Source organism: Amphiura filiformis, chromosome 13, assembly GCF_039555335.1.
Source record: "Amphiura filiformis chromosome 13, Afil_fr2py, whole genome shotgun sequence".
Lineage (NCBI taxonomy): Eukaryota > Metazoa > Echinodermata > Ophiuroidea > Amphilepidida > Amphiuridae > Amphiura > Amphiura filiformis.
Window position 1 is genome coordinate 12,810,922 of NC_092640.1, and position 27,226 is coordinate 12,838,147.

General features: G+C 38.4%; 1 protein-coding gene across 1 annotated transcript in view; it reads left to right on the forward strand.

Annotated features, from left to right (window-relative positions):
* LOC140168015 (gamma-aminobutyric acid type B receptor subunit 1-like) overlaps positions 1-27,226 on the forward strand; it is a 68,709-nt gene continuing 41,483 nt past the window's right edge. The window contains exons 1-3 of the mRNA XM_072191322.1: positions 1-652; positions 15,351-15,488; positions 23,529-23,699. Coding sequence (XP_072047423.1) covers positions 245-652; positions 15,351-15,488; positions 23,529-23,699 — 717 coding nt within the window. The 5' untranslated portion in view covers positions 1-244. The remainder of the gene's footprint in view (positions 653-15,350; positions 15,489-23,528; positions 23,700-27,226) is intronic.

Here is a 27,226-nt window from a genome sequence, read left to right on the forward strand (position 1 = left end):
GTGTCTGAAACGTGCACTAAAATATAAAAAAACCGGCAATAATTGCAATTGCTCGACGCATCTCTAGAATATTTTAAAGTTCATTATGGATCTGATTTGATAAGCTCTCAGGATGGGATATCTGGATCGGACGGTTGTTTGAGATATGTAGACAACTAATTTGCCTAATTCTTATGTAATGTGAATATTGTTTTAGAAAAGCTTACAAATTGTAAGTATCTAAATAATTTAGTTAATAGACACGATGGCTTCACAAAAAAGGTTAATTTTTGAACTGACAAAGTGCATTATATTAATCTTATTTTTGGAAGGATTTCAGTGTCAATTACACACTACAACCTTAAATACCATTGTTACGGAAAGCTCAATCTTGAGTACATCGCAAAATCCACATAACACGGATCATACTACACCAGAAGGTCTATCCGACGTCTACAGTGCAGATCCATTGGCGGCCAATGGCTCATCTTCGGTGGCACGTAACAAAACCAGGTTATATTTGGCGGGTTTGTTTCCATTGTCTGTGCCTGGATGGATCGGGGATTATGCATTACAGAGTGTGTCTGCGATCCAGATGGCTATTGATGACATCAATGACCGTGAGGATATATTGCCCGAGTATGAGCTTATATTGGAATATAAAGACACTAAGGTAAGTTCTTGATCACGTAGGCCTAAAACGGCCCATATGCACGTTCAATTTTATTGGGCAATATCAAAGACCCTAGATACAAAAAGTGCACACTGCATTGTAACCTTGTACGCACGATCATTAATAGTGCATAGAATTTGTATCTAGGGTCTTTGATATTGCCCAATAAAATTGAACGTGTATGGACCGATTAAGCCTAGAGATATTCAGGGGAAAGAAGAAATACGCATTGTACACTAGCACAATTAAAGCCATAATTATTATAACATTTCTGTAAAAATAGATTAATATTTATTTTCCATAAAATGTTAGCTTTTACTGTCAGATATGTCGCCTTTTAATTTTGAGCCGAACAAGTGAGGTAAAGCATAGAAAATTGGAATTTACTACTAGCGCCCATGCATGTTACTCCCGCGGTTGTAATACGGTACGATCCTCTGGGTGTATGTGTATTTGTATCACGCACGCCGTGTACGTACTGTGCATACGTGTTCGACTAATATTTCCACTATAATAAAACGCCGGTTCCATCATTTTATTCAAAATCTCGGATTTTGACAAAACTACAGCACCTAAAGTCTTGATTTTTGCACATTATCTTTATTGACTAAAGTACATTACAATCGTGTAAAAACCAGAATTTAATTTTTTTGAGGGCGTTCTCCTCAGCAAATGTTATAATATGGCTTTAAATATGAAATTACAAATGGAAACATGACATGCATACATACGGTACATACCAATGTACGAGATCAATTAATGATGATTACCCGCCAGCCTAATTATAACCATACAAACGAAGGAAGAAGCTTACGCATCATACACTGGAAGCCACGAGTTCAAATTAATGATGCTTAATCATTATTCTTAATATATCGCACACTTGCACAATTAAACATGAAATTACAAAGATTCACACTGATCAGAGTGGGTTTGTTAAAGGTAGATACATTGGGGACTCAGTTCTTTCTCTCAACATTCCTGGTTCTATTAATAATATACATACTGCAGTTACTGTCCGTTTTCCTATACACAATACACAGTGCTCTCACCATTGACGCGCGACCTTTACAAATAGTCTATGTTAGAAGTATACCGTAAACGTTCGCCTAATGGCGCTTTTGGATTCTTCGAAATGTGAGAGCGCCATCCTTGTAAAATCTCAACAGCATTAAGGATACGTGTATGTTAAATTGAGCAAACCTGGACATAATGCCTCAGAAAAAAATATCGTGACATGACCCAATACTTAAGGTCACTAGGTTAGTTGCTAGAGCAGCAAATGTTTTGGGGTTTCTTCAGGTATTCTTTCTCAAAGTGCCATTGGACTTAATTTGTAAATCGATTCATACGTTATACCTAACTCATTTTGGTAAATCTTTTTATAACATTGTAATTTCTTCATATTTTTTAATATTCTTCAGTTCAAAATTGCACCCTTCTATTGTCTGACCCGTTAGCTCAGTCGGTAGAGGGTGCGCCTTGAATGGTGAATGGTACTTGTTCGAATCTTGATTTCTGCCCCCACTTTTATGTGAAGAAGGGTCAAGAAATGTTTTTGGATTTTGTCCCCATTTTACGAACGAATATTGTGAATTTTTTTTAATTTAATTTTAATTTTCTTATTTTTTTTAGATAAATAGGCACTGCTAACAAACGGCAACAAAAACCGCTGACAAAATTTGCTCCACCTGCTACCTATATCAATGCGTGATATATTCCACTACATTTAACAGTTAAATGACCTTTGAAAAATAGAACGGCCTCAATGTTTCAAATTGTGGAACTACATTACTTTATTCATTTATGCATTATAAATGATCAGTTATATTTTCTTTTCTTAAAAGGATCGAACCCAAGTAGATCAGACCATTGATCATATAACTATCAGACCACGAAGTAGTTACGTAACTCCGTGATGGTATCGGAACCAAGCACTGTTTGTATGGCGATCATTACGATCACGCTATTTTGGTATGCCTTTTTGTGTACTGATTGTTTCGATCGTGGTTCATTACTTTTAAAAGCGCGTGATCCCGTTGACATAGTAACATTACGTAACTTCGATACCGGGCTTCGATACTGAATAGTTGTTGAGTGCACATAATATGGAAAGCCATTGGGGGTATTGTGTGCCTTCCAAAGCGCCTTATAACATGTTCTCATTGTGTTGTGGAATCCTAGCCATCCCGTATTCAATGATAGCTATAGAGGCCTTGCGTTTACCGATTGGCTCCAAACAAAGGATTTGAACCGGTTTCTTCCCCGTAATCATGGCGCAGTGCAGTCCATTCAATCAAATGTTGTCATCAACCTATTTGATCGTAGTGCATTTTGTTATGTGTGTGAGACGAACTGTCGCGGTAGATGCAATCATGCTTTTGTTGAATGCATTTGAGTAGTCCACCATATTTACGGGATGATACGTCATATGCACAGCCTCTATTCAGTTGGTCGTTGTATTTTGTTCGTTCACTCATTCAAATTTAATTTATATCATTTGAAGACTGAGCCAATTATGATACATCCTCCGTGGAACAGTTTCAAACAATATAGCTAGGGGTTATTGGGGCAGAGGTTTGCTTTTGAATCCTCTTAGAGGGCTATAATTTTTTTCGGAAGGGGGGGTCCCAAATTTACAAAAAAGTCTGCGTCAATAAAATTGCGCACCCCCTATTTCGGCAACAAAAATGTTATGATCCAAACCCCAAAATTGTATTGAAATCAGCCTTTTTGAATAAAATAACACACTTTCTGTACATTGGTCATAAAACATTTTATGACCCCTCCTATTATTCTTTCCAAGACTTTATGACCCCCCGTATATTTGGGACCCCCCTTCGAATAAAATGATATACCTCTTATGACCACTGATGCATAGGCAAGGACACTCGCGCGAATTGAAAGACTTGTCGCACGCGACAGTTCGTCTCACACACATAACAAATGACTATACAATCAAATAGGTTCATTACAACATTTGATTGAATGGATTGAGTTACTCTAAAATGAAACGATAAAAACAAAGAATCATGAAAAAAGACACATACAAGATAAAATAATAAAATTATATAAACAATGTTAAAGATAAAATCAAGAAAATTTCCTCAAATCAGAAAAAAAACATTGACATACATCATAATCTGTCAGAAATTACTGCATGAGATTCGAACCATCAATCTTCTCCACAAGTTCTCTTTATCCTCGCACTATAGTCTAATGCTCTGCTCACTGGGCCACAACTAATCAGGTGAATGAATACCGCATTATCATGAACAAGTTTGTTCGATCTTGTTCATAATTGTATGTGTCGATAGGTTTCACCCTTTAACTACACGTACCCTTAATGATCAGTGATAATAGTCGGCTTTTACAGGGATGGCGCTCTCACATTTCTAAGAATCCAAAAGCGCCATTAGGCGAACGTTTACGGTATTGCATTTGCCTAGTTAACATCACTGTGTGAAAAATAACCGGCCAATATTTAAACTATTCTCCAAACTTCTAGCAAATATATTTCTCTAATATGACCTAAAATTATAGCTAGGTTAGATGTTCAGAAGGGGTCGCACTTTCGTAGAATATGAGTGAGGGCAAAGCATAGCTGGCTCATAGCTAGCCAACTCCCCGTGTTAATTGAATGGATATTTGACCGAAAATATTGAGCTATATTGGTAACGGACCGCTCCGTTCTGAAGGATGCCACAAAAAAACTGTACAAGCTACATTTAAACTATTCTATGAAATTCTAGAAAATATAGTTTTGTAACATGTCCTAAATTTTTAGCTAATTTAGGTGTTTGGAGAGGGTCGCACTTTTGTGTTTTAGGAAGGATATGTAAACGACAGATAACACCAAAAATATGAAGAAATTATTTCCAAACCGTGTTAAGTCAACAATCATTATGTTGCTCATTTTCAAGAATGCTGGTTAACAAAAAGCAGGCCATTGTCTCATTTCGTGAACAAAGGTCCACATACCATTGTTTCCTTTCGTTTCCTTTATAATCGGTTACCCAACTGAAGCTATAATACCAGCTTTATTGCGATATCGCACTTGTAAAACAGACACATGTGCACAACCAGAGAAGATCCGACAGTTGAGCTGTTTCAATGAGTGTTATCTTGGTTTGATAGCTTTTAATGGGGTTTAAGTCCTGCAAAGGTCGAGATGAATTCTACTGTAGACATGACTGCATCATGAATGGAGTATACCAAATTCAAAAATATTTCAGGTCTCCTTTTGTGCTTAGATTTCGAAAAAGCGTTTGATTCGTTAGAGTGGAATTTTGTTTTTCAAGCTTTAAATCGAATAAATTTCGGTCCAAGTTTTGTCAAGTATGTCAAAGTCCTTTACACTAATATTAGTAGTTGTATTCTTAATAATGGGCTCACATCACTCGGTGGAGCGTGGCGTGAGACAGGGTGACCCATTGAGCTCTTACTTGTTTATTTTGGCGATAGAAGTGTTGTCATGTTCAATACGTAGAGACGCATTTATTTTTGGTATAATTGTGAACAATTTTGAACTAAAATTAATTCAGTATGCAGATGACACTATATGTGTTCTAGATGATGTTTAGTCAGCAAGTTATCTCTTGAAGGTTTTAGATTCATTCACTAAGGTCTCTGGAATGGAATTAAATCTCGGGCATTTTGGCTTGGTTCAAAGAGAAATTGCAAAAGAAAGTCAGTGAATGTTGAATGGCCAAATGATCCTATTTAGGCTTTGGGTGTGTATTTTTTTATGTTAATGATGCTGCTGGGAATTTGAACTTTGTCTCAAAAATCAAGCATATAAAGACTCTGTTGAATATTTGGAAAACTAGAAATTCATCCCTTTCTGGTAAAATCCCTCTGATTAAAACCTTTGCATCAAAATTTATTTATTTGGCATTAGTGATTCACATCCCTGACCACGTGATTCAGCAAATTGACACTATTATTTATAATTTTCTTTGGAATGGTGGTAAAAGTTTTGTTAAGAGAAATACAATTATTGGGGATATTGATCAAGGTGGGGCTGAAAATGGTTGATGTAAAATCTATTTTTGCAGCTCAGAAGATTAAGTGGGTTAGTAAATATAATACCATTTCAGCGCCTTGGAAAATTATTTTGAACGAATTTATCATTTCGTACGGTAATGATTTAATCTTTTACTGTAATTTCTCCCCAAAGCAGATCATGAAATTGCATATTTCATCCTTTTATAAGGCTAAAAAATTGTTATGTCTCAAAGCCCATGGCAGTTTCAAAAACGATTTTTTTATAACTAAAGTTTGAATTAAGATGTCATTTTCGAGTGCTCAAATGTATACAGCATAAAATTGTGGTTGATTTACATAATTGAAGTACAAATATCAATTGTTTTATACCTAAACAATGCGAGTATCGAATCAAGTAACGTTTCTTCCAAACTTGTCGCAGAATTTCATGATGTTACGGCAAAAAAATATTTTTATTTTACAAACTAGCGTATGAGATCAATATAATATACAGGAGAAAGAAGAATTACGCATCTCACATTGCCACAATTAAACATGAAATTACAAATGGAAACATGAAATGCATTGACAGATATACCAGAATAAAAACTCCCGACATACCTGCCTGTGCGGGGACTTGAACCCCAGACCTCTCGCTTGCGGGGAAAGCGCTCCAACCACTGAGCTACACAGATTTTCCCTGCATGATCAACAGGACTCAAGTCTGGCACTTATGATAAGAGCAGTCAGGGTAAACAGTACAAACAATACATTAGGCCTACATACCAGCGTACGAGATCAATTAATGATGCTTACCCGCCAGCCTAATATAATCATACAAACAAGGGAAGAGGCTTACGCATCATACACTGGAACATAGAAACATTCATACGTTACAAACTAGCGCGCAAGATTAATTAACGATGCTTCCCCGCCAGAAATACGAGCGTATTGTCAGGTGGTGGATGACATGATCGAGCCGGCAACTTGTGAAACCGCCCGGTCGTATGGCATTTCCAATATACTTGGTTAGTTTTGTGGGGTTCATTATCGAACCCCAACGGTTTTAGCTTGTATTTATATCACTTATTAACATAGGCCCATTTGTTTGTGATATTTCAAGCGTTTTAAAATTTCAAAATAATCCCATTCAATTACACGGTTGACGATGAAAATTTACTGAATTTAGAGAATGCATTGCGGCCACCACCTGCGTATTGTCAAGACTTCATTAGGGATTCAATCATGTTTCGCCGTTATTCATCACCGATTAACAACTCGCGTCCGGCGAGTATGTGTGGTTTAAAAGGTCTCACAAATTTGACCAGAAAACGTTAAAATGCCCCGACTCTATAAAAGTTCTAATAGAGAACTTTGGGAATAGGACTCGCTAAATATTTTAACCGGCGAGGTAGGTACCAGGGAATAATCACACGGCTTGGTAGATGCGTCTTAGTTCACTCGTCTCGGCTAGTCCCTCAAGATTGGTATTCGGTTCATCGTCTCTTCATCATAGATTTGGCCTGAGTAGGGGCGCTAAATAAAGTTCTTCATAGAACCAGAGGTTCAACCAGGGACTTATTTAGGCTTTTAGAATCAGCCAAGCACGAGTATTATCACACAAACATGAAGACAACCAAAACCCAATTTACTGTTAATTAAGTTATATTTATTACTTACTACATCTTCTTCATTCGGTATGAAACTTTATATTAAAACTAACACGTGAACTAGGAGTAGAACAAACTACATTATCAAGTAATAATTAGCAAGAATTGTTCTCGCTCTAAAATAAGAAGTTGTGTTCAAATCTTGACTCACACGGAGAGTTTATGGACAGATGTTAACCATCTGAGTGAATGCCACAGACTACAATTAAACATCCGTTTGCATCGTCCACAAAACCTTCGTTTACAAAAGACCATTGTGACGTTTAACGATAGTCTAATCGAAATGATACGAGAGAGTGATCTCACTCGAGGTGAATGACACCATGATTTTTGAATAAATAAATAAATTAAAATAGGCACGGGATATAAAATAATATATCGCCACAACAAAGTTATCAAACGTTTTCACAACATTTTTACAATGTTTTCAAACAACTTTCAGAAAACGTTGTTCATAACGTTATTTTTTTTAAGTCGACAAAACAATTTTTATTAATGTTTGGTAACAAATGTTTGCAATAACATTTACACAACATTGTTTTAACATTTTGTGATAATAGTTTTTTTAAATGTTTTTGCTGTATTTCCTAGACTCGACATTTCATATCATTAAAACGTTATATGACATTTTCGGAAAATATTTTGTAACATTTTAATCACGTTTTTTGTCTGCTGGAATTCGGTTGTTCATGGTTGCTGAATCTGAACAGATTGAAAGTCATTGGTAACCGGAAATCAAACTCAGAGGCCGACTAAGAAAATAGACTGCTTCATGTCCCCCGCGAGCATTAGATTTTGAAAAATTGCAGAAGTTGAATTTTATTTTATTTTTCATTTTATCGGAAATTTTGTTGTAAATCTGCTATAATATCGACAATATGCCAACTTCAAAAATGTATTACATACTGCATACAGCTTAAACGGAACATGAATACTATACAAACCCATGAAATTGCAGTAGTGTAGGGTGAGATGTCATTTCTATTTTTTTGAAGATGGGCATGTAGCCATACAATGTGACACCTGTGATGTTTGGTATCATAAAGACTGTGCCATTATCTCAGACCAAATTTACCAGCTGTATGTGTGTCATCCAAATTTGTCTTGGCTCTGCAACAAATGTGGAATGCCCAACATTGGTTCTGCATTCTTCAACAGTGATCAGTTTTCTAGTCATAATTCCTTTGAAGCATTAACTGACGATTCTGAACTTAATATAAGTAGCAATTTTGTTCCTCAAGACACTTCTACTCCAACAAAATCTAATGATCGTAGATCCAAATCGTCACTGAAAACAAAGAAACGTAGCTTGCCAAAGCTGAAAACAATGGTGATAAATTGCGATGGCTTGAAAGGTGAAAAGGGAAGACTGTCTTCAAGCAGTTGTGAAAGAACATAATCCGGATGTCATCATAGGTTGTGAGTCTAAATTAGGCTCAACAATTCCAACGTACTCAATTTTCCCAGAAGTGTATAATGTCACCCGCAAAGATAGGAATGAAGCAGGCGGAGGGGTCTTTCTTGCTGTGAAAGATTGTTTTGTCTCGGTGGAAATGCCCGAGTTAGATACCCCTTGTGAAATATTGTGGTCGTCTATGGAATTTGTCAATGCCGGGAAGATCTACATCGGTAGTTTTTACCATCCACCTAAAAGTGGCTCTGAGCCTTTTGACCATTTATTTTACAGCTTAGCCAAGATTATGAACAAGAACAATGGAAGTCTCACAAATATCTTATTATGTGGTGACTTTAACCTTCCTGATATAAATTGGGATCTTGGTGTGACCAAAATTGGAAGCCCACGCAAAAAGCTGCATGATGGGTTCCTCGACTTCCTCACCGAAACAGGGTTGACCCAGCTGAACAGACTGATTACGAGACCCCGTTCTCAAAATGTTTTAGACTTGGTGTGTACAACAAACCCAAATATCGTGAACAATATTAGAGTTTCTTCCGGCATCAGTGATCACGATATACTAATCTTTGAAATCAATCTGGCACCTAAACGGCAAAACAAATGCCCACATAAGGTATTCAACTTTAAGAAAGCAGACACAGAAAATCTAAAGAGCATACTTAAACTGAGTTTTTCCAGAGCAAGCCAGACACAAGAACAGTCAATGAAAACTGGAATATGTTTAAAACGTTTCTGTTGGAAGCTATGGAAAAGTCTGTCCCCCATCATATGTCCAAGGGGAAACCATCCCACCCCTGGATAAACCATCATATAATCAAGCATATGAGGAAACAGGACAAATTATACAGTGCTGCAAGAAAATCCAAATCTGAAAGATTCTGGAGCTCTTACAAGATACAGCGTAATCATGTAACCAAATTACTCCGTGAATCGTACCATCACTACATGGAAGAAATCTTAGGGCCTAGTCTTGACACCAGTCCGAAAACATTTTGGTCATTTATAAGATCACTGAGGCGGGAAGCTGTTGGCATACCTACCTTGGTAGTTGATGGAGAGTCTTTTACATCTGACAAATCCAAAGCGGAGGCACTAAATAGACAGTTTTCATCGGTGTTTACGCATGAAGACCTGACATCCGTACCTGACAAGGGCCCTTCGCCATTCTCCAGTATAGATGACTTAGACATCGAACTGGCTGGAGTGATTAAACAACTGGCGCAGTTAAACACATCTAAAGCTGGGGGACCTGATAGCATTCCTGCCAGACTTCTTCACGACTATGCCACTGAGATAGGTCCAATGTTGCATTATATTTTTCAGCAATCGTATGCGACTGGCCAGCTTCCAGATGACTGGAGGAAAGCTCATGTAACTGGGATATACAAAAAGGGTACCAAATCAAATCCAGCAAATTACAGGCCAATCAGTTTGACCTGTATCTCATGCAAGATAATGGAGCATATTGTTTTATCACACATGTCCAAACATCTCTCTGCAAATGACATCATAGTAGACAACCAGCATGGCTTCAGGGAAAAAAGATCCTGCGAGACGCAACTTATCGAGGCAGTTCATGACTGGGCAGAATGCTTGAATAGAAGTGGGCAAATGGATGTTTTGTTGCTGGACTTTAGTAAGGCCTTTGATAAGGTCCCTCATCATAGATTGGCCACAAAGACCATTATGGCATCAGGGGAAGAACACTCAAATGGATACAAGGCTTCTTGTCAGATCGCAAACAGTCTGTTAACATCAATGGTCAGTGCTCAGCTTGGGCCCCAGTACACTCAGGGGTCCCACAAGGATCTGTCCTTGGTCCTACACTCTTCTTGATATATATTAATGATATTGCAAGTGGGATAAAGTCCAACATCAGATTATTCGCCGATGATAGCATCCTATACCGAGAAATCCGGGGACCTGAAGATCATCAGATATTACAGCAAGATCTGCAAGCTGTCTTTGCATGCATGGGCTGACAATTGGCAAATGGCCTTCAATGCATCAAAATGTCAACATCTCACCATCACCCGTAAAAAGCAGCAGTCTGTCTTCAATTACTCTGTAGCTAAACAAGTCATCCAAAAAGTTGCTAGTCACAAATATCTCGGAGTCACCATTTCCAGTGATTTGACTTTCAAAGAGCACATTGCTAACATTCGATCTAAGGCAGTGAGTACCCTTGGGGTCATCCGAAGAAATCTTGGTCCATGCTCACAGAAGGTGAAACTAAAGGCTTACCAAAGTTTAGTAAGACCGCAGCTTGAATATGCTGTATCAGCATGGAGTCCATATACATCTAGGGACATCAAGTCATTGGAAACAGTCCAGCGCCAAGCAGCCCGATTTATTTGTGGAAACTTTGATAGGCGGGCTAGCGTCACAACACTACTTCATCAGTTAGATCTGGACCTTCTTAAAACAAGGAGACTGTTCATTCAGTGTTCAATGTTCCACAAAATACATCATGGACTCATAAATGTTAACTTTCCACCCATCATCAAACTGCATCCAACCGTTGGGAGATTAACCCACCATCTCCGGTATCAGCCCATCCGAGCATCTCGGGACACTTACAAGTATTCTTTCTTCATTCGCACGATACCAATTTGGAACTGCCTGCCTGTGGAAGCTGTAACATCAACATCAGTCCAAGCCTTCCAGTCAGCAGCACTCCCTGCAGTTAGAGCTCTACAGCCTTCTGCAGTCCACCAGGTTCTCTAAGCATCTGGAGTTTTTTTTTTTACTCGCACATCTTGTACATATCCTGCACTATTGGCACAACTGCACCTGTGTTTTGAGCAGCACATTTCTCCTTGGACAAGCTATCTGCTTTATTTAGGAGCATAAAGACTGAAGACTGAAGACTATACTATTCTGTACTGTAGGCCCTATTATAACCTACATGGGGGTGTGCTGTATGAAAACACTACAGAATTGCATTGCATTTCGGATATAATACAATGCCCCAAATTGGCATTGTTGAACGATAAAAACAAAACAAACAAAAACAAAAAACGCAAACCGCATTACAAATGGGTCAGACTAATAATTGTCTAAAGCAGCAAAACGGCTTTTATCTTCCTGGTCGATTTTAAAGCCAATAACTGTTACAAAGGAAAATGTCACTCTTATATAAGCTTTATGAAAAAGCTTTTAGATTTAAATTGAACTTCTTATTGAACACTATTTCTTTCCTTAGGAACAAATAAAAATAAGACAACCTTGACCCAGCTTTTCTTGACATTCTTTAAATTAACCTAAAAACTCCGAAGATTTGAATTACTTACTGGTAAAGGTGGCACTCCCGTGAGAGCCAATTTTAGTTCTCCGCTGGTTCGATTCTTCGCTGCTAATTTTCGCTCAAATTAATGAAATAATTAGATTTATTTGGGGCTTTGTTGTATACTTCTTGACAAACAGCAGATTTATAGTTCTAAAAAATCTCATGATAGAACATTCATGTGATTCGGCTGGTGTAAGTAGTAATAATGCAATAAATTCAACTAAATAATATTCTTAACAAGTTAACATTCATTTTGTCTTTTCAATGAAAGAAAATCGGGTTTGAAATAAGGTTTTTCCTCTTTTTCTATGGCATAATATCGTAAAAACTCCATAGTTAGCATATGTGCTTACTATCGAGCGCTTTTAAAACATACATACATGAAGAGCCCCATCCACAAAGTTTAAAGGGTTTTGGACAAGTCATCGATACACAAAGCTATATAAGGGAACAAACCAAAAGATCGATGACGTCCTATAAACGTAACTAGTTTCGTTTCTCGGCCGACCCCCTCCCTCCCTGCCAGAAACGTAATTCTGAAATGTTGAAAATGTTGGGTCATATATTTAAAGGTATAAACTGGGTATATTAAACTGGACATATGGTTATCCCTAGTATTGTTTTGGGTGGGTAAATATTAAATAAAGCCTGCATATCAACAAAAATACGCTGATTTTATTACACATTCTCAAAATACATATGAAGCCCAATAGTTTATTCCAGGACCTACAACAAGCTTAATTTATAAGTCTAGTGGTTCAGAGCATATCTCAAGGCCAATCTCATGTAGCTATAAAATTAAAAATCAACTCTACTATTGTTACACTACAGACAAAAGCCTTAGAGTTTGGTTCCTTCTTTATCTGTTTATTAAAATATACATTCTTGCCTTATACATGTATTACATGTATCTGAAATTAATTTCAGTTCAAAGCACGTCTCAAGGCTAATCTCAGGTAGCTATAATATTAAATATTAATTTTGCTATTGTTACACTACAGATAACAGCTTGGTTCCTTCTTTAGTGAAAAAACACCAAGGTTGAACACATAAATACGAAAATTAACAAATAATTATAACCAAATATAAAATGCACCTCAGAAAGACAAAATGGCGCTTAACTTGTAGCATAGTCAAATTAAGAAAAATAAGAGGTTTAACCCACCACTAATTGCAACAGAATTCATTTATCACCATTCATATCAGAAAAGCATATTAAATAACATAGCAAAAGTCACCGAAAATCAATTTGTGAAACAGCGCGGAGTTTGCATTAATGATTAATCCAAAATGGATGCTTATGCAGGGGGTGAAATTTCAAAGTTGATCAAATCTTGTTAAAACCCATACCAATTATTATTATTCTCACCATATTTCAGAAGAACTATTATCAACTATAGTTTGATCAGTCCTTCAAGAACATCGCCCAATCTCAGCACATGTAATTCGGAGTGTGTAGGACCTACTTCACTTTAATGTTCTACTAAACTGAGTACGAGCGAGTTGGTAATTATTATTGGCGTAGGCCTCTATCATGTTTATGTATATTATTTGATAAGTACTCCGGTTCCTTCTCTTTCCAAAACTGGGTCATTGTTTTCGCTTGGCTAGCAAGTTCAAATTGAAGTATGCAAATGACGAGTAACCGATACGGGGTTTCATGATATCTGAGTACGACGAGCATGCCGGGAAAGTTTTGAGTGATACCAAGCTAAAGTCTCTGTCGCATATATGTGACTGGACACCACGAATCAGCCGTAAAGTCGGCCCCGGTCAATTTTGTTTTATTTCGTGTTTAGAAAATATATATCATAAGCTTTAAAATGGTATATCATTTGACTTCAAACGATATCCAGAAGCGGGGTTATGGTTTGTTGAAGTCTGTTCCTTCAACAAACTTTTTTCGGTCATAATTGTCGGTCATTTCAAATCATCCCCAAGTCAACGAGGTTCAGGAATGTCCTCTCATTGTTTTAAAATTAAAATTGTTGGTTATACATACCTAGACAAAATACAATGCTTTGTTATCCACCACTTGAACAGGATTTAGCAAACAAAGACAAGAACTATTTAAGGATTCTATAGAAATAGGTAGACGCTTATTATCCTCTTCAATAATAGGATTATTGATTGGTTTAAACAGTGTTTAATGAGATAACTTGTCGCACCGAATTCAGATACTATGAATACGACCTTCACGCACATTTTACAATGTAACTCAGAATACAATTTGCCGAGTTTAAGGCTCATTCGTAGTGTCCAGTCACATATTAATTAATATCATGCGCCCTTATTTGTTTGCGTCAATGTATTCAACTGATGCAAATCATGGGGAAATATTGAATATTGCAATATATTTATATTTTTGAAAAACAGTTTTGCAATTTCTGTTGTAATAAAAACCATATTGATGAGGAAAAGTGAAAAACTTACAAATATATAATGACATATTCTTCGATGTTTTTTATACAAACGTAATCGAGTATTTTTACCCCCTCCCCCCTAAACGAAACTAGTTTCGTTTATAGGACGTCATCGATCTTTTGGCCTGTTCCCTAAGAACAAGTAAACCTACAAATGTGTCTCAAACCCATTAGCTCAGTTGGTAAAGCGCCGGACTTTCGTACAATTTTCATGTTTTCAAAAGCGCTCGATAGTAAGCACATATGCTAACTATCGAGTTTTTACGGTATATAAATACAACTAGCATAATTACACGTAGGCATATATCTGACAACTTTGAACGTAGACAATTGATCGTACATAGAATAACAAGAAAATCATTTATATAAAGTAATCTTACCATTACCTGCACTACTTTGAATGACGAGAAAAACATTTAATAAAGTAATCTTGCCATCATCCAGTACTACCTTGAATGACAAGAAAATCATTTATATAAAGTAATCTTATCATTACCTGCACTACCTTGAATGACGAAAAAAACATTTAGATGGTAAAACCTTAACTCCAAATTGCACGTTAAGTGGATTTTTATAGTTTTTGGCTAACTGGTGAACTATTTTTGCATAATGGGAACTCAGTATTGTGACACAACAAGGTGTGGCCAGTTGTATATGAGGGTGAATTTTACGGGCAAGCTATTTTTTGGCAAACCATAAGAGGGGTATGCAGCTATTGGCATTTCAAGATAAAGCTACGATCGGCGAACATTTCTAAAGCTACATAATTTTTGCTTCATATAGTCATGCTTTTAAAGGTTTGTATTGGTAAAATCTCTGGGTTTCTTGGTGTCTATTATTATAACCAACCATAGACTTACCATTGTAAATGATTTTACCACCATGGTATTAAAATGATTTGTTTTTGTTCTAGGCATCAATAGGCGTGGCCATGACGGGCCTGTTTGAGTTACTTTACACACCGCCTACAAAGATTTGCCTCATGGGTGAAATGCTGTCTTTCATTACGCAAGAATTGGCAGAAGTCACCAGTCATTGGAAACTGTTACAGGTAAGAGTAATGATTGTTACAGTTTGTCCACTCTGAAGTACAAAGTGACAATGCTTGCGTATACAGCGCGTAAACAGTGCGCAGTGCTGCGTCTCTGCTGAGGTATGGGTGCCTTCAAAGTCGGCACAATGTGTGCGTCCGAGTAGAGTAGACTGACTGTACACGCTATTTACTACAATTGAGAAAAAATATTCGCGTATAAGGGACACGTTTGCGTTTTGCGTTTGCGTTTGCTTTATGGCTTGCAATTGTGAGCCGAATTAATAACAAAATTTAAATGAACGCTCTTAATCTGGCAATCACAACGTTATGCCTTAGGCTATATGTTAGAAAAATAATTATCAAGCACGAATGACGTGTTTTCATTTAAAAGAGACTCATATTGACCTTAAAAACGAATATGTGTATGCATAACCGTTGATTTCATCCGATTCTGAGGTATATACATTTCTCAAACAAATTATTTTCCTGTTTCGTTTGACGCGATTGAAAAGGTGCATTTTGAAAATTTGGCTCTTAAGCATGAGATACTTGACATTTGACCCAATTCATGCGCGTATTTTGGGGGGTCTTTGGAGGCGCCAGCCCCCCGGGGTCAAAGTAGGGGGAAGCCAAAACGAAGGGGCGGCAAAAAACAGGGGCGGCAAAAACAAATGGGGCGTCAAAACGAATTAACAAAGAAAAAAGGGCGCAAAAAATTGAAAAAGCATAACAAATTTTGAAAATAGGTTGATTTTAGGGCGCTAGCGCCTAAAATCCTTTTTGTTTTGTTTTTTTTGCTCTTCACTTTTTCAAACGACCGTGAAAAAAATTGGGTCAACCTTTTCGGGCTGTTAAGAAGGGGCGGCAAAATTGTTTCTTCTTCAGCCCCCCGGGGTTGGGGCGGCCACGGTACGCCACTGCAATTTACTCTATAAGCATGATAACTCCTAAACCAAGCACCATAGTGCAATATGACAATTGATTTATATATTCCTAGCAAAGAGAGGAGCAATTTGAGGTATATTACAGCATGATAGAACAAATTTTACATTTTGGCCCCCATTATGACCTTCGACCCCTCGTCAGGGGGCATAGAAAAAAATGGAATCAATTCTAGTTTTATCCTTTGATGTGTAAGGATGCATTGGTTCCACTAATTAGCAAGACAAAAAGGCTAACTCAAATATCACCACATAGTACCCTGTACTATAATAGGTCAATCAATACTTTTTCTAATTCCTTATGATCAGAAGAATATTTTGGTATGGGTTTTTAAAAAAATCAGCAGTTTTGAATTTTGACCTGTATAAACTTTGACCTTCACCTTGGAAATCTTTAATTGCCCAGGGTGATAATATTACCCCTCCCCTTCCATAATATCATACGGTATTGTACTACCTGTTGAATTATCAGCGAAAAAAAATACTTTACTTATCTATTACACTAATGCTAATAATGCCAGATCTTTGTGTAATGGTGTAAGTGGGTTTCTCCGTCTCCCCTGGCAGCTTGCCAAGCTTCCAAGTAGCCAGCACAGCCTGCATGTTACTGCATGTATTTTTGGATTGGTATCAGTTGTCATCTAGGGGCTTGGCTTGCACTATTGCACAAGCAAGTGCAAAAGTGGCTGAAGCAAAAGGTGGCTAGATTTATTTGAAAGAAACCATGGTATTTCCCCAAGCACCAACATGATGTCCTGGTCCTCTACCTACCAAATTGCACAATAAGTTGAAACAATTACTACAAATGGCATTGGCTAAAATTTATTTAAAGTTGTCAGTGTTGAATGCTCATTAATTGCGCAAAGAGTGCCAACTGCATTGAAGTTGGAAGCTGCTATAAATACCTGTTACTTAATCAACTTGAAGTTGAAGTTGCAGCAGCAAGAAATGCTGTTGTTCTCTAGTTTCACTTATTTTACTGGCAAAACCAACTTGATCATGTTGATAAAGCACTATTTGGCAGCCGCACATCCAGAGTAAAGCTCACAATCAATTGTCATATTCAATGTCAATCATTTTGCCGCGTCTATTGTTATAAGTGTTGTCACTTTCCGCTACTGCATCTTCAGCAATATATTGTTCTTGCAAAAATGAAAATCTCGTCCCGTGTGTACGTGTTTGTTATGACCTTGATTCGATTATCTGATGGGAATAATTCTAAAATAGTGTATTATTGAATTGATCTGTCCTTGCCATTGTAAGTAACATCGCACGCTTTTCCTTTAAAGGGATAATCAGAGACATTAGGGAAATGCAGTGGAAAAGTCCAAACTTCAGCGTCAAGAGGATTATTTATTCAAAACTACTCGGCTACTAAATCTTCTAGAGTCGAAGTGAAATCAATAGTAGCAGTAATTATCAACGAAAATACCTCAATTTAAGGTTAGCAACTATTTTAAGCTGTTGCGATTTGGTAGTTCACGGCATCTTGCGAATGGCAGTGAGCTTTGGCAAATATCATTGCTCAGTTCAGTAGAAGAATTCAAATATCACAGATATACTTTTGTAGGTCCTGTGGTTCTTGAGTTATGTTGTAAAGAGGGCTGAAACAGTAACACTTTTGTAAAATGTACATATCTCATTAACAACAATAAATCAAGCAAGTTTTTAAATTATATGATTTGTAGAATGAACTTTTACAAAACATCAAAATGTTATATTTCAATAATATATTGATTTAGATAATGAAAATCCTTAAGGTGGTACTACACCCCTTGATTTGTGACTATTTTTGCATTTTTCTCAAAAAATAATAACACACTGGTAACAAAAGATATGTATATTATAGGGGCAAGGAATCTAGTTACTACACTGGAATTTTAGTAACTCAAAACAAGCGAAACGTTATTAATGATAAGAAAAGAGGTACCGCTAGAATGTACCTCATTTCTTAACATACGTTTATTTAAATGAACCACTTGTCTTGAATCACTTTTCATGTAAAATTCTTCATCAATATGCTGTTTTCTCCGCAAATAAGATCATCAGGATTGTCAATGAAATAATTATAGTAAATTTCTTCTTAGCAAATCCAGAATTAGATGTTGCATACCTCGATCAATGACAGTTTCGTGCTAAGACCTCGACGGCTGCTTCCTGGCGGAGAGGACGTTGGTGGCGCTGTTTGTTTTAGGACTTGGTCATAAATATGCTGAAGAAAGTAGTTCCCTTGGTCTCTGTTGAGTGTTTTGGCCCCTTCTTTCTTATCCAGATGGCTTCCTTGATATATCTCTTATTTAATATGTTCCCTTTTCTTTTATTCTGACTGTTCCCATCCAATAACATGGTTTTCCTCAGAAACATGATCAGTTATTGCCGATTTGTTATCCTCCCCTGCAATGGAGGCCTGTCTCTGACATCCAGTGAAGGCTTTCAGTGAAGAAGCTCTCAAAATTTGTGGCTATCCGGAATGGGCCTTTAAGCAAACGCCGAAAAAAGAGCATACCACAGTACAAGAAACAAACTGAGTCCAAATCTAGGGGGATGGCAGTTCTTCCTTACAAAGAAGGACTTTCCCAACGCGTTCGGCGAGTATTCAATAAACATGGTATCAGAACCGCCTTTAAACCACATCAGACACTGAGACATTTTTTGGTCCATCCAAAAGATAAACGAGATGTAACCCAAACTTCAGACTGTGCATACGAAATACCGTGTCTCAACTGTGACAAGTCCTACATAGGCGAAACATCTAGACTATTTGGCACCAGATTGAAAGAACATAAAACTGAAGCAGAAAAGGCTTCAAAGAAAGCCTTCACTGGATGTCAGAGACAGGCCTCCATTACAGGGGAGGATAACAAATCGGCAATAACTGATCATGTTTCTGAGGAAAACCATGTTATTGGATGGGAACAGTCAGAAATAAAAGAAAAGGGAACAGAACAGAAATAAGAGATATATCAAGGAAGCCATCTGGATAAGAAAGAAGGGGCCAAAACACTCAACAGAGACCAAGGGAACTACTTTCTTCCGCATATTTATGACCAAGTCCTAAAACAAACAGCGCCACCAACGTCCTCTCCGCCAGGAAGCAGCCGTCGAGGTCTTAGCACGAAACTGTCATTGATCGAGGTATGCAACATCTAATTCTGGATTTGCTAAGAAGAAATTTGCTATAATGCTGTTTTCTCATTATATTGTAAAATAACTTGTGTTGCTTGTGTATTTGTGATACTTTATAATGCAAAATATTTTGTAATACTATGGGCCAAAGGCCTGAATGTATTTAATAAAATTGAACTTGAACTTGAACTTGAATCGCTGAAATTTCAGTGAAGTAATTGGATTCCTTGCCCCTATAATTTACATAACTTTTGTTACCAGTGTGTAGTTATTTTTTGAGAAATATGTAAAATTAGTCACAAAATTTATTAGGGAGTGTAGTACCACCTAAAGCACACTAGTTTCTATATTTCCTCGTACACTACAAAATTACAAGTTATGCATTACGTGACCTAGTTAGAATACCAAATGTTGGGAATCTCTTTTGGTTGACAAAAAGCACGCCACATGTTGTTGGAATAAAATCAGTGATTGATTAGGTTAAGATATTTTTTTGTTCCAAACATAAAGGCTGTATATACATTTGTAAGTGATCATGGCGTAAAATATCAGTTTGCAAAATGGGGCTTTATAGTGACTATATGGCAAATTATTAAAAATTGATATTTTTTTATATTCAACAGTCCTCGAAGTAAACTTTACAATTGGTTAATTCTTTGATCACAACACAAACATTTGCGTACCAGGAATTTTCAGCCGATACTTCGACTTTCATCAGCAGACTGGAAGCACAAGTTTATGGGTCAACGCCCTTACGGACAATTGACCCCAAAATCGGGTCGTAGACTCTTGGAAACTTGTATCGGCCCCGTCTCTGTTCAGCGATGGCTGATTCTCTCTGATATAATTTATATGGCCTCATTAACACCGGGTTCAAAATATCTGCGTTCCTTGTCCAGAATTTGACCTTTGTCCAAGTGTTGCCGGGAGACTCGATGTGGATGTTTTGGGCATGGGAGACCCAGACGAGGTAGAGCTGGAGCGACGATGCTCGAGAAATCTAGCCAAGAATTTGCTCACCGATAGCTTCACATTTGAATACGTAACTATCGTGTGCAAATTCGAAGCTAGAGTTCTAGAGTAAGGGCGACGGTGTTCCAAACATCTGGTGCGAAGCGACCTTTTGGTCTCACCGATATGGGATTCGGAACACTGTCTCTTACGGGTTTGTCCTCGGTATGTAATAACATAAAGCTGCCCGCTATGTCCTTCTTCTCAATTGTGTTTTTTTGGGAGTCAAGCAATTGCCTTACGTTTGGGTAGGTTTTATACTTTTTACTCGCTCTTATACCGTAGATGCCAAAGGTTCTTATAAGTGCTTCGGATGACACTTTTGGGAAACGCAATAAAATTCCCAAGGCGGACGAAAATGTTTCAATGTTGAAATTGGCCGACATAAATTATTGTGGCTTATTATGGCTAAACGGAAGATAAATATAACCATAACAAATTTGGTCAATTTTGTCCTGGTATTTCGACGGTACGACACTATACTACCTATAATTACATAGTAGCAATATTACAGGGCGTCCATTGGACGGGCTGGCTAAGAAATATAGCAAGTCTGAAGATCAAATAAGCCCGTCTCGGACGGGCGGACGGGCTCTATAGAATTGTTCATGTAATGATCAGAACATAGCGTGTTACACAGCATGGTAAGTGGCTATATGGCAAAGTAAATATTTAGATATAGACCTCTCTTGGAATCGACATGAAATATCACAGGTAAATAAATTATGGAACCACTTATTTTGGATCATATGTGGTATCAGAATAGTCTTAGTGACAAACTTGTCATATTTGTGCCAGTAGCAGCATTTTAAAGACATTTGGTTCCATCCAGAAATGACCCTAAATGACCTTTGAACCCAATCCTGTGTACACCATAGAGATATAGACAATGCTTATAGCTGATGCATGTGTGCAAGTGACTTAAAGCCATATTATAACATTTGCTGAGGAAGACGCCCTCACTGAATTTTTAAAATTCCTTTTTTTTACACAATTAAATCGTAATTTATTAAACCAATATACCCTTCAAAATTCAAGACTCTAGGTGTTGTAGTTTTGTCAAAATCCGAGATTTTGAATAAAACGCCGGATTCAGCGCTTTATTATTACGATGGAATTATTAGTCGAACGCATACACGATGTTCATAACACACAGTACGTACACGGCGTGCGGGGCGGTGATATACACAACAAAGGGTCGTACCACAACATGACCGAATGAGTGGTACGTATTGGCGACATGTGCGCTGGTAGTAAATTCCAATTTTCTTTGCTTTGCCGTAGTTGTTCGGTTCAAAAATAAAAGGGGATATATCTGACAGTAAAAGCTAACATTTTATGGCAAAGAAATGCTAATCTATTTTGTTTGAAAATGTTATAATATGGCTTTAATATTGTCCTATTCAAGAGGAGGCGTGATTTACTAGTAGTGCACTTGGGAAGCTAACAAAGAGAGGGAGTACAGTGACTGAAAAGATCAGGTGTGAAAATCTATCAATGAAATCAGAGTTTTATACTTTAAAATATAACAGCCAGAGTATGCAAAATAGGCAAGCGGACTACGGAGAAGTCTAGCATAACAGTGAATTGAAATGAAATGGGCTATCCCAGAAAGTAAGTGCACCGTAGAGGAGTAATTTTCAATAAAAGAAATGTCTGGAGAATTCCAGTTGCCAATGTTACTCAAAAAAGCTTGGAAATGCAATTAAATGAATGAATGAAAAATATTGACCAATATTGAGGATTTCCGATTTTGATTTTTTTTCTGATGGATATTTCACCTGTGGACGCTGTAAAAGTCTGGATTTCCAACAATCACGACTAGACCAAAAGTTCGGAAATCCGAACTCCTCTATAGGGTGGGTGCATCTATTTTCTGGAATACCCCTAAGTACCAATTTCGCCATTATAGCCATTTGTGGCAAGATTTCATTCCATTTACGAGCATCTAAAAATTAACACTACATGTACATCACGATGCATTGTCCGATTTTAATTCTGTTTTATGGTTTGTTAAGCTTTCATTCATGTAGAAACATATCATACCGGAATGACCCCTACGATATTTGACCCAATTATGTGTACACCCTATGTGCGCTGGTATAGCTGGTGTATGTGTGCAAGTGACGTAATTGTACTATTTTTGTGCTATTTTTGACCCTTATTCCATGTATACCCTAGCCGATATGTGAAGGACATCATCGTGCTATGTAATTTGTGGAAGAAATAGTGTTTTTAATGTATTTGTACCAATACCGGAAATGATCCCTTACTGACCTTTTACCTCAATTCTGTGTACACCCTATATACACTGGCTATATTCGATGCATTCGATCCAAATCTGTTGCTATGTGTGCCATTTTAACATAAAATCATGATGCTTTTGGTCATAATGACCTTTGGATGACCTTATCCTAGTCAGTATCATTTGTAGCACCAGGCAATTATAGTCCTAGTGGTCATAATTGACCAAAGCATGGCTACGGTGGCTCATTTGCCGATTGTTTAAGACTCCAGAAAAAACAGGTCCTTGGCAATTCTACGCAATCAGCGGGCAGGTCATTGCCGGTTATCCCGATTGAGTGCAGAGATAGCGTATTCTGCACACTGTCTAGTTGTTATGATCTAAGTTTTACTTAACCAGAATAAGCCCAATCGGCATTGGAAATTGCAATGCATTGTATGACAGTTTTTGCAGTTTTGGGACACTTTGTCCTTTGACCTTTCAGAAAATTCAGAAACATTGATGTTTTGTACGTACAAAATATAATCTAAAATGTTTTACAGCATTTAAAACAAATATTAGTATTTTATAAATTAATTATTTAATGATCAAAATTACGACAATAATAAGAAAATTAATAATAATTACGTCAATTTTCCCGATATGCCAGAGGTCAAAGTGTCCCAAAACTACTCTCAAAAACCGGAAGTTAGAATGGCGATTGGGCATATTACGATATTTGAACTTTTTTGACAGATGGCTCACGCATCGTCAGCCAGCGAACTCTCGGATCGAAATAGGTATCCTTATTTCTTTCGGACAATAGCCTCAGCTGCACGGCTCAATCCTGTTCAGCTTGCAATAATGAGGGTGTTTGGATGGAAGAAGGTGGCTACCTTACATGAAGCTCAGGAACCACATGCAGGGGTGAGTAGCACACACTTCAATATGTATGTTTATAATTAGCGCCAAATCAATCAACTTAGGAGCTACCTTACTGCATTGAACCCTTTAAAAAAACTGGTATGAAAATGTGATTGGGTTATTCCAATTGACATTTTTACGCCCTATGGAAGACATGACCTTAATATCCCACACAAGGAGTGTGAATTTCAAATCGAACTACCTGAGTAGGTGAGTCCATTTGAAATAACCACTCCCCAGTGTGGGAATGGAATAAAAACCCAAGCTTTAGCTTTCATTTAAGACTAAACAGATGTGACCGGTAACTCTAAAACTTGTAACGCCGGCTACTTTCTATAAAGCCACTGTTAACCCTGTTTTGGTCCCTGACAAATACCCACTGCCACGTGTTGAAGAGTTATTTGCTAAGATTTCTGGTGGTAAGACATTTAGTAAGCTAGATTTAAGTCATGCGTATAACCAGTTAGAATTAGATGAAGCATCGCAGGAATTGTGCACCATTAATACACATCTAGGCCTCTTTCGGCTAATGAGGCTCCCTTTTGGTATCGCATCAGCGCCCTCGGTATTCCAGCGTGTCATGGACAGCTTGTTGGCCGACATACCATTCACGTGTTGCTTCTTGGATGATGTGCTGGTGAGCGGTGCTACTGAAGCAGAGCACAAACAAAACTTGGAGAAAGTTTTGTCGCGACTCGAAGAGGCGGGACTTCGCTTACGCGAGGACAAGTGCACATTTTTCGCACCAGAGGTCACGTACCTTGGTCACCGGATTTCCGCTGCCGGGTTGCAGCCCACAAATCAAAGGCAAGACGCAATATCAAAGGCACCTGAGCCGACCAACGTCACTCAATTGAAGTCCTTTTTAGGACTCCTCAATTATTATGGCAAGTGGCACGGTTGTCCACAGTGCTTGCCCCCCTCCACAAGTTGCTACACAAAGACTGCGCATGGAGGTGGGGCAAGCCTCAACAGGACGCGTTTGCAACTTGCAAACAGATGCTAGCATCAGCGGACGTCCTAGTCCACTATGATGTTGATAAGGACTTACTCGTCTCATGTGACGCCAGTCCCTACGGAGTAGGGGCGGTGCTGGCTCACACAGATGCAGATGGAACAGAGCATCCTATCGCGTATGCTTCCCGCACGCTAACGCCAGCAGAAAAGAACTACTCGCACCTAGACAAAGAAGGGCTAGCGGTCATTTTTGCTGTGAAGTATTTTCATCAATACCTTTATGGAAGACATTTCAGTATCACCACCGACCACAAGCCTTTGCTAGGTTTATTTGGTGAAGCACGAGCAATACCCTATATGGCGTCATCACGTTTGCAGCGTTGAGTCTCACACTCTCTGCATATCTATACAAATTGCAGTATCGACCAGGTGTAGCAAACTCTAATGCTGATGCCTTCAGTAGACTGCCTTTGCCTCCAAAGGGTGGAGGTATGCGTACGCCAGAACCAGCTGATTATGTTCTGGTATATATTTGACATAATGGAATCTACACCTGTAAATGCTGACAAAATCAGACTATGGACAAACCGAGACCTTGTGCTAGCCAAAGTAAAAGACTATGTACAGAATGGATGGCCATGCCAAATTCCCCATGATGATGAGCATCTCAAACCCTACTTTCATCGTCAGGATGAGTTGAGTCTGCACGACGGTTGTATTATGTGGGGTTCTCGCGTGGTAGTTCCACCCCAAGGTCGCCAGTATATCACAGAAGAACTGCATGATACACACCCCGGTATTTCGCTTATGAAATCCTTGGCTCGCAGTTTTGTCTGGTGGCCCTTAATTGACAATGATCTCGAAGCGATGGTTCGACGTTGTGACAGTTGCCAAGTTAATCGCAAATCACCGCCAAGGGCACACTTACACCCATGGCAATGGCCGCAGGAACCATGGGCCAGAATCCATATTGATTTTGCGGGGCCTTTCCTGGGACATAATTTTTTGGTGATTGTCGATGCACAAAGCAAGTGGTTGGATGTGCAAATTATGTCTTCGATAACCTCGACAGCCACGATTGACACCCTTCGCAGAGTGTTCGCAACGCATGGACTGCCCAAGACCATTGTTTCGGACAATGGCACCGCATTCACTAGTGCGGAATTCGCAGATTTCCTCAAACAAAATGGAATTAAGCATGTGCGCTCAGCACCTTTCCATCCAGCGACTAACGGACTTGCCGAACGCGCAGTCCAAACTTTCAAAGACGCTATGAAGAAAATGAATGACAAGTCATCACTTGAAACCAAAATTGCAAGGTTTCTAATGAAATATAGAGTCACTCCCCACACGACTACTGGTCAGTCCCCCTCTGAATTGCTAATGAAGCGTACAATTCGTTCAAGATTGGATTTGGTACGCCCAGATTTGCAGAAGCGTGTCCAGGAGAAGCAATTTGGACAAGCACACAATCATGATATGCATGCAAAAGAGCGTGAATTTCAAATTCAAGATGCAGTTTTTGCTCACAATTATGCAGCTAGAGGTCCAAAATGGCTCCCAGGTCATGTCATTGCTAAAACTGGCCCAGTTTCCTACAAAGTGAAGCTGACTGATGGTCGTGTGTGGAAGCGTCATGTTGACCAGATACGTAAGCGTTACAGTAACATGCAAAATCCCTCACAGGCTGAACCAAAGTTGGATGTATTTCTGCCTCCAGGTGATGTACTTCTTGACGAGGCAGAAGTTGTAAATGAGCAGCTTTTTGACTTTTGACTTTGAAGAATACTTCGCAACGCTTCCATACATGAAGTCAAGCGCGAAGGGATGTGAGGGCGCGTAGGTTGCTTATGCTTGTTGTAGTTGCTTTCTTCTTAAGTGATCTGTAACTTCGGTCTTGAATGTTGAGGTGATTGGTATGTTAACTATATGTTCAGGCAGTACATTCCACTCTTGAATTGTTCTTGGGAAGTACGAGTCTCTGTAGCAGTTTTTCTTTGCTCTTGGTCTGAGATATGCTAGGCTGTTGTTATGACGAGTGGGGCGGACGACTGGTGTGAGAAACGTTTGCGCCGGTATGGCAACCTGGCCAGAGTTGACTTTGTGAAGCATAGTCAACCTTGTTGCCTGCCGACGCATTTGGAGAGAATCCCATTGTAGTGATTTCATCATCTCTGTGACGCTGCTTGTTCTGCCGTAATCTCTGCAAGCGAATCTTGCTGCTTTGCGTTGGACAGCTTCCACCTTCTGTATGAGTTCTTTATTAGCGGGGTCCCAAACGCAACAGCTATACTCAAGGTGTGGGCGTACCAAAGCTTTATATGCTGTGGCTTTTAGAGTAGTTGTACAGGGGTGTAAGTTTCTACACACAGCCTGATGGTAACCAAGGTAACCAACCAAATGTTGGTAATGAACAGGGTGAATTGCGCAGATCACAAAGGCAAATCAATCCCCCTGTCAGGTATGGTTTTGAATAACATTTTTTGAGCTCAAAACAGAGTACCAAAATAGAAGCAAAATGTAAAGACTTGATTTTGTTTTACCGTTGCACATAAAACATCAAATTTTCATGT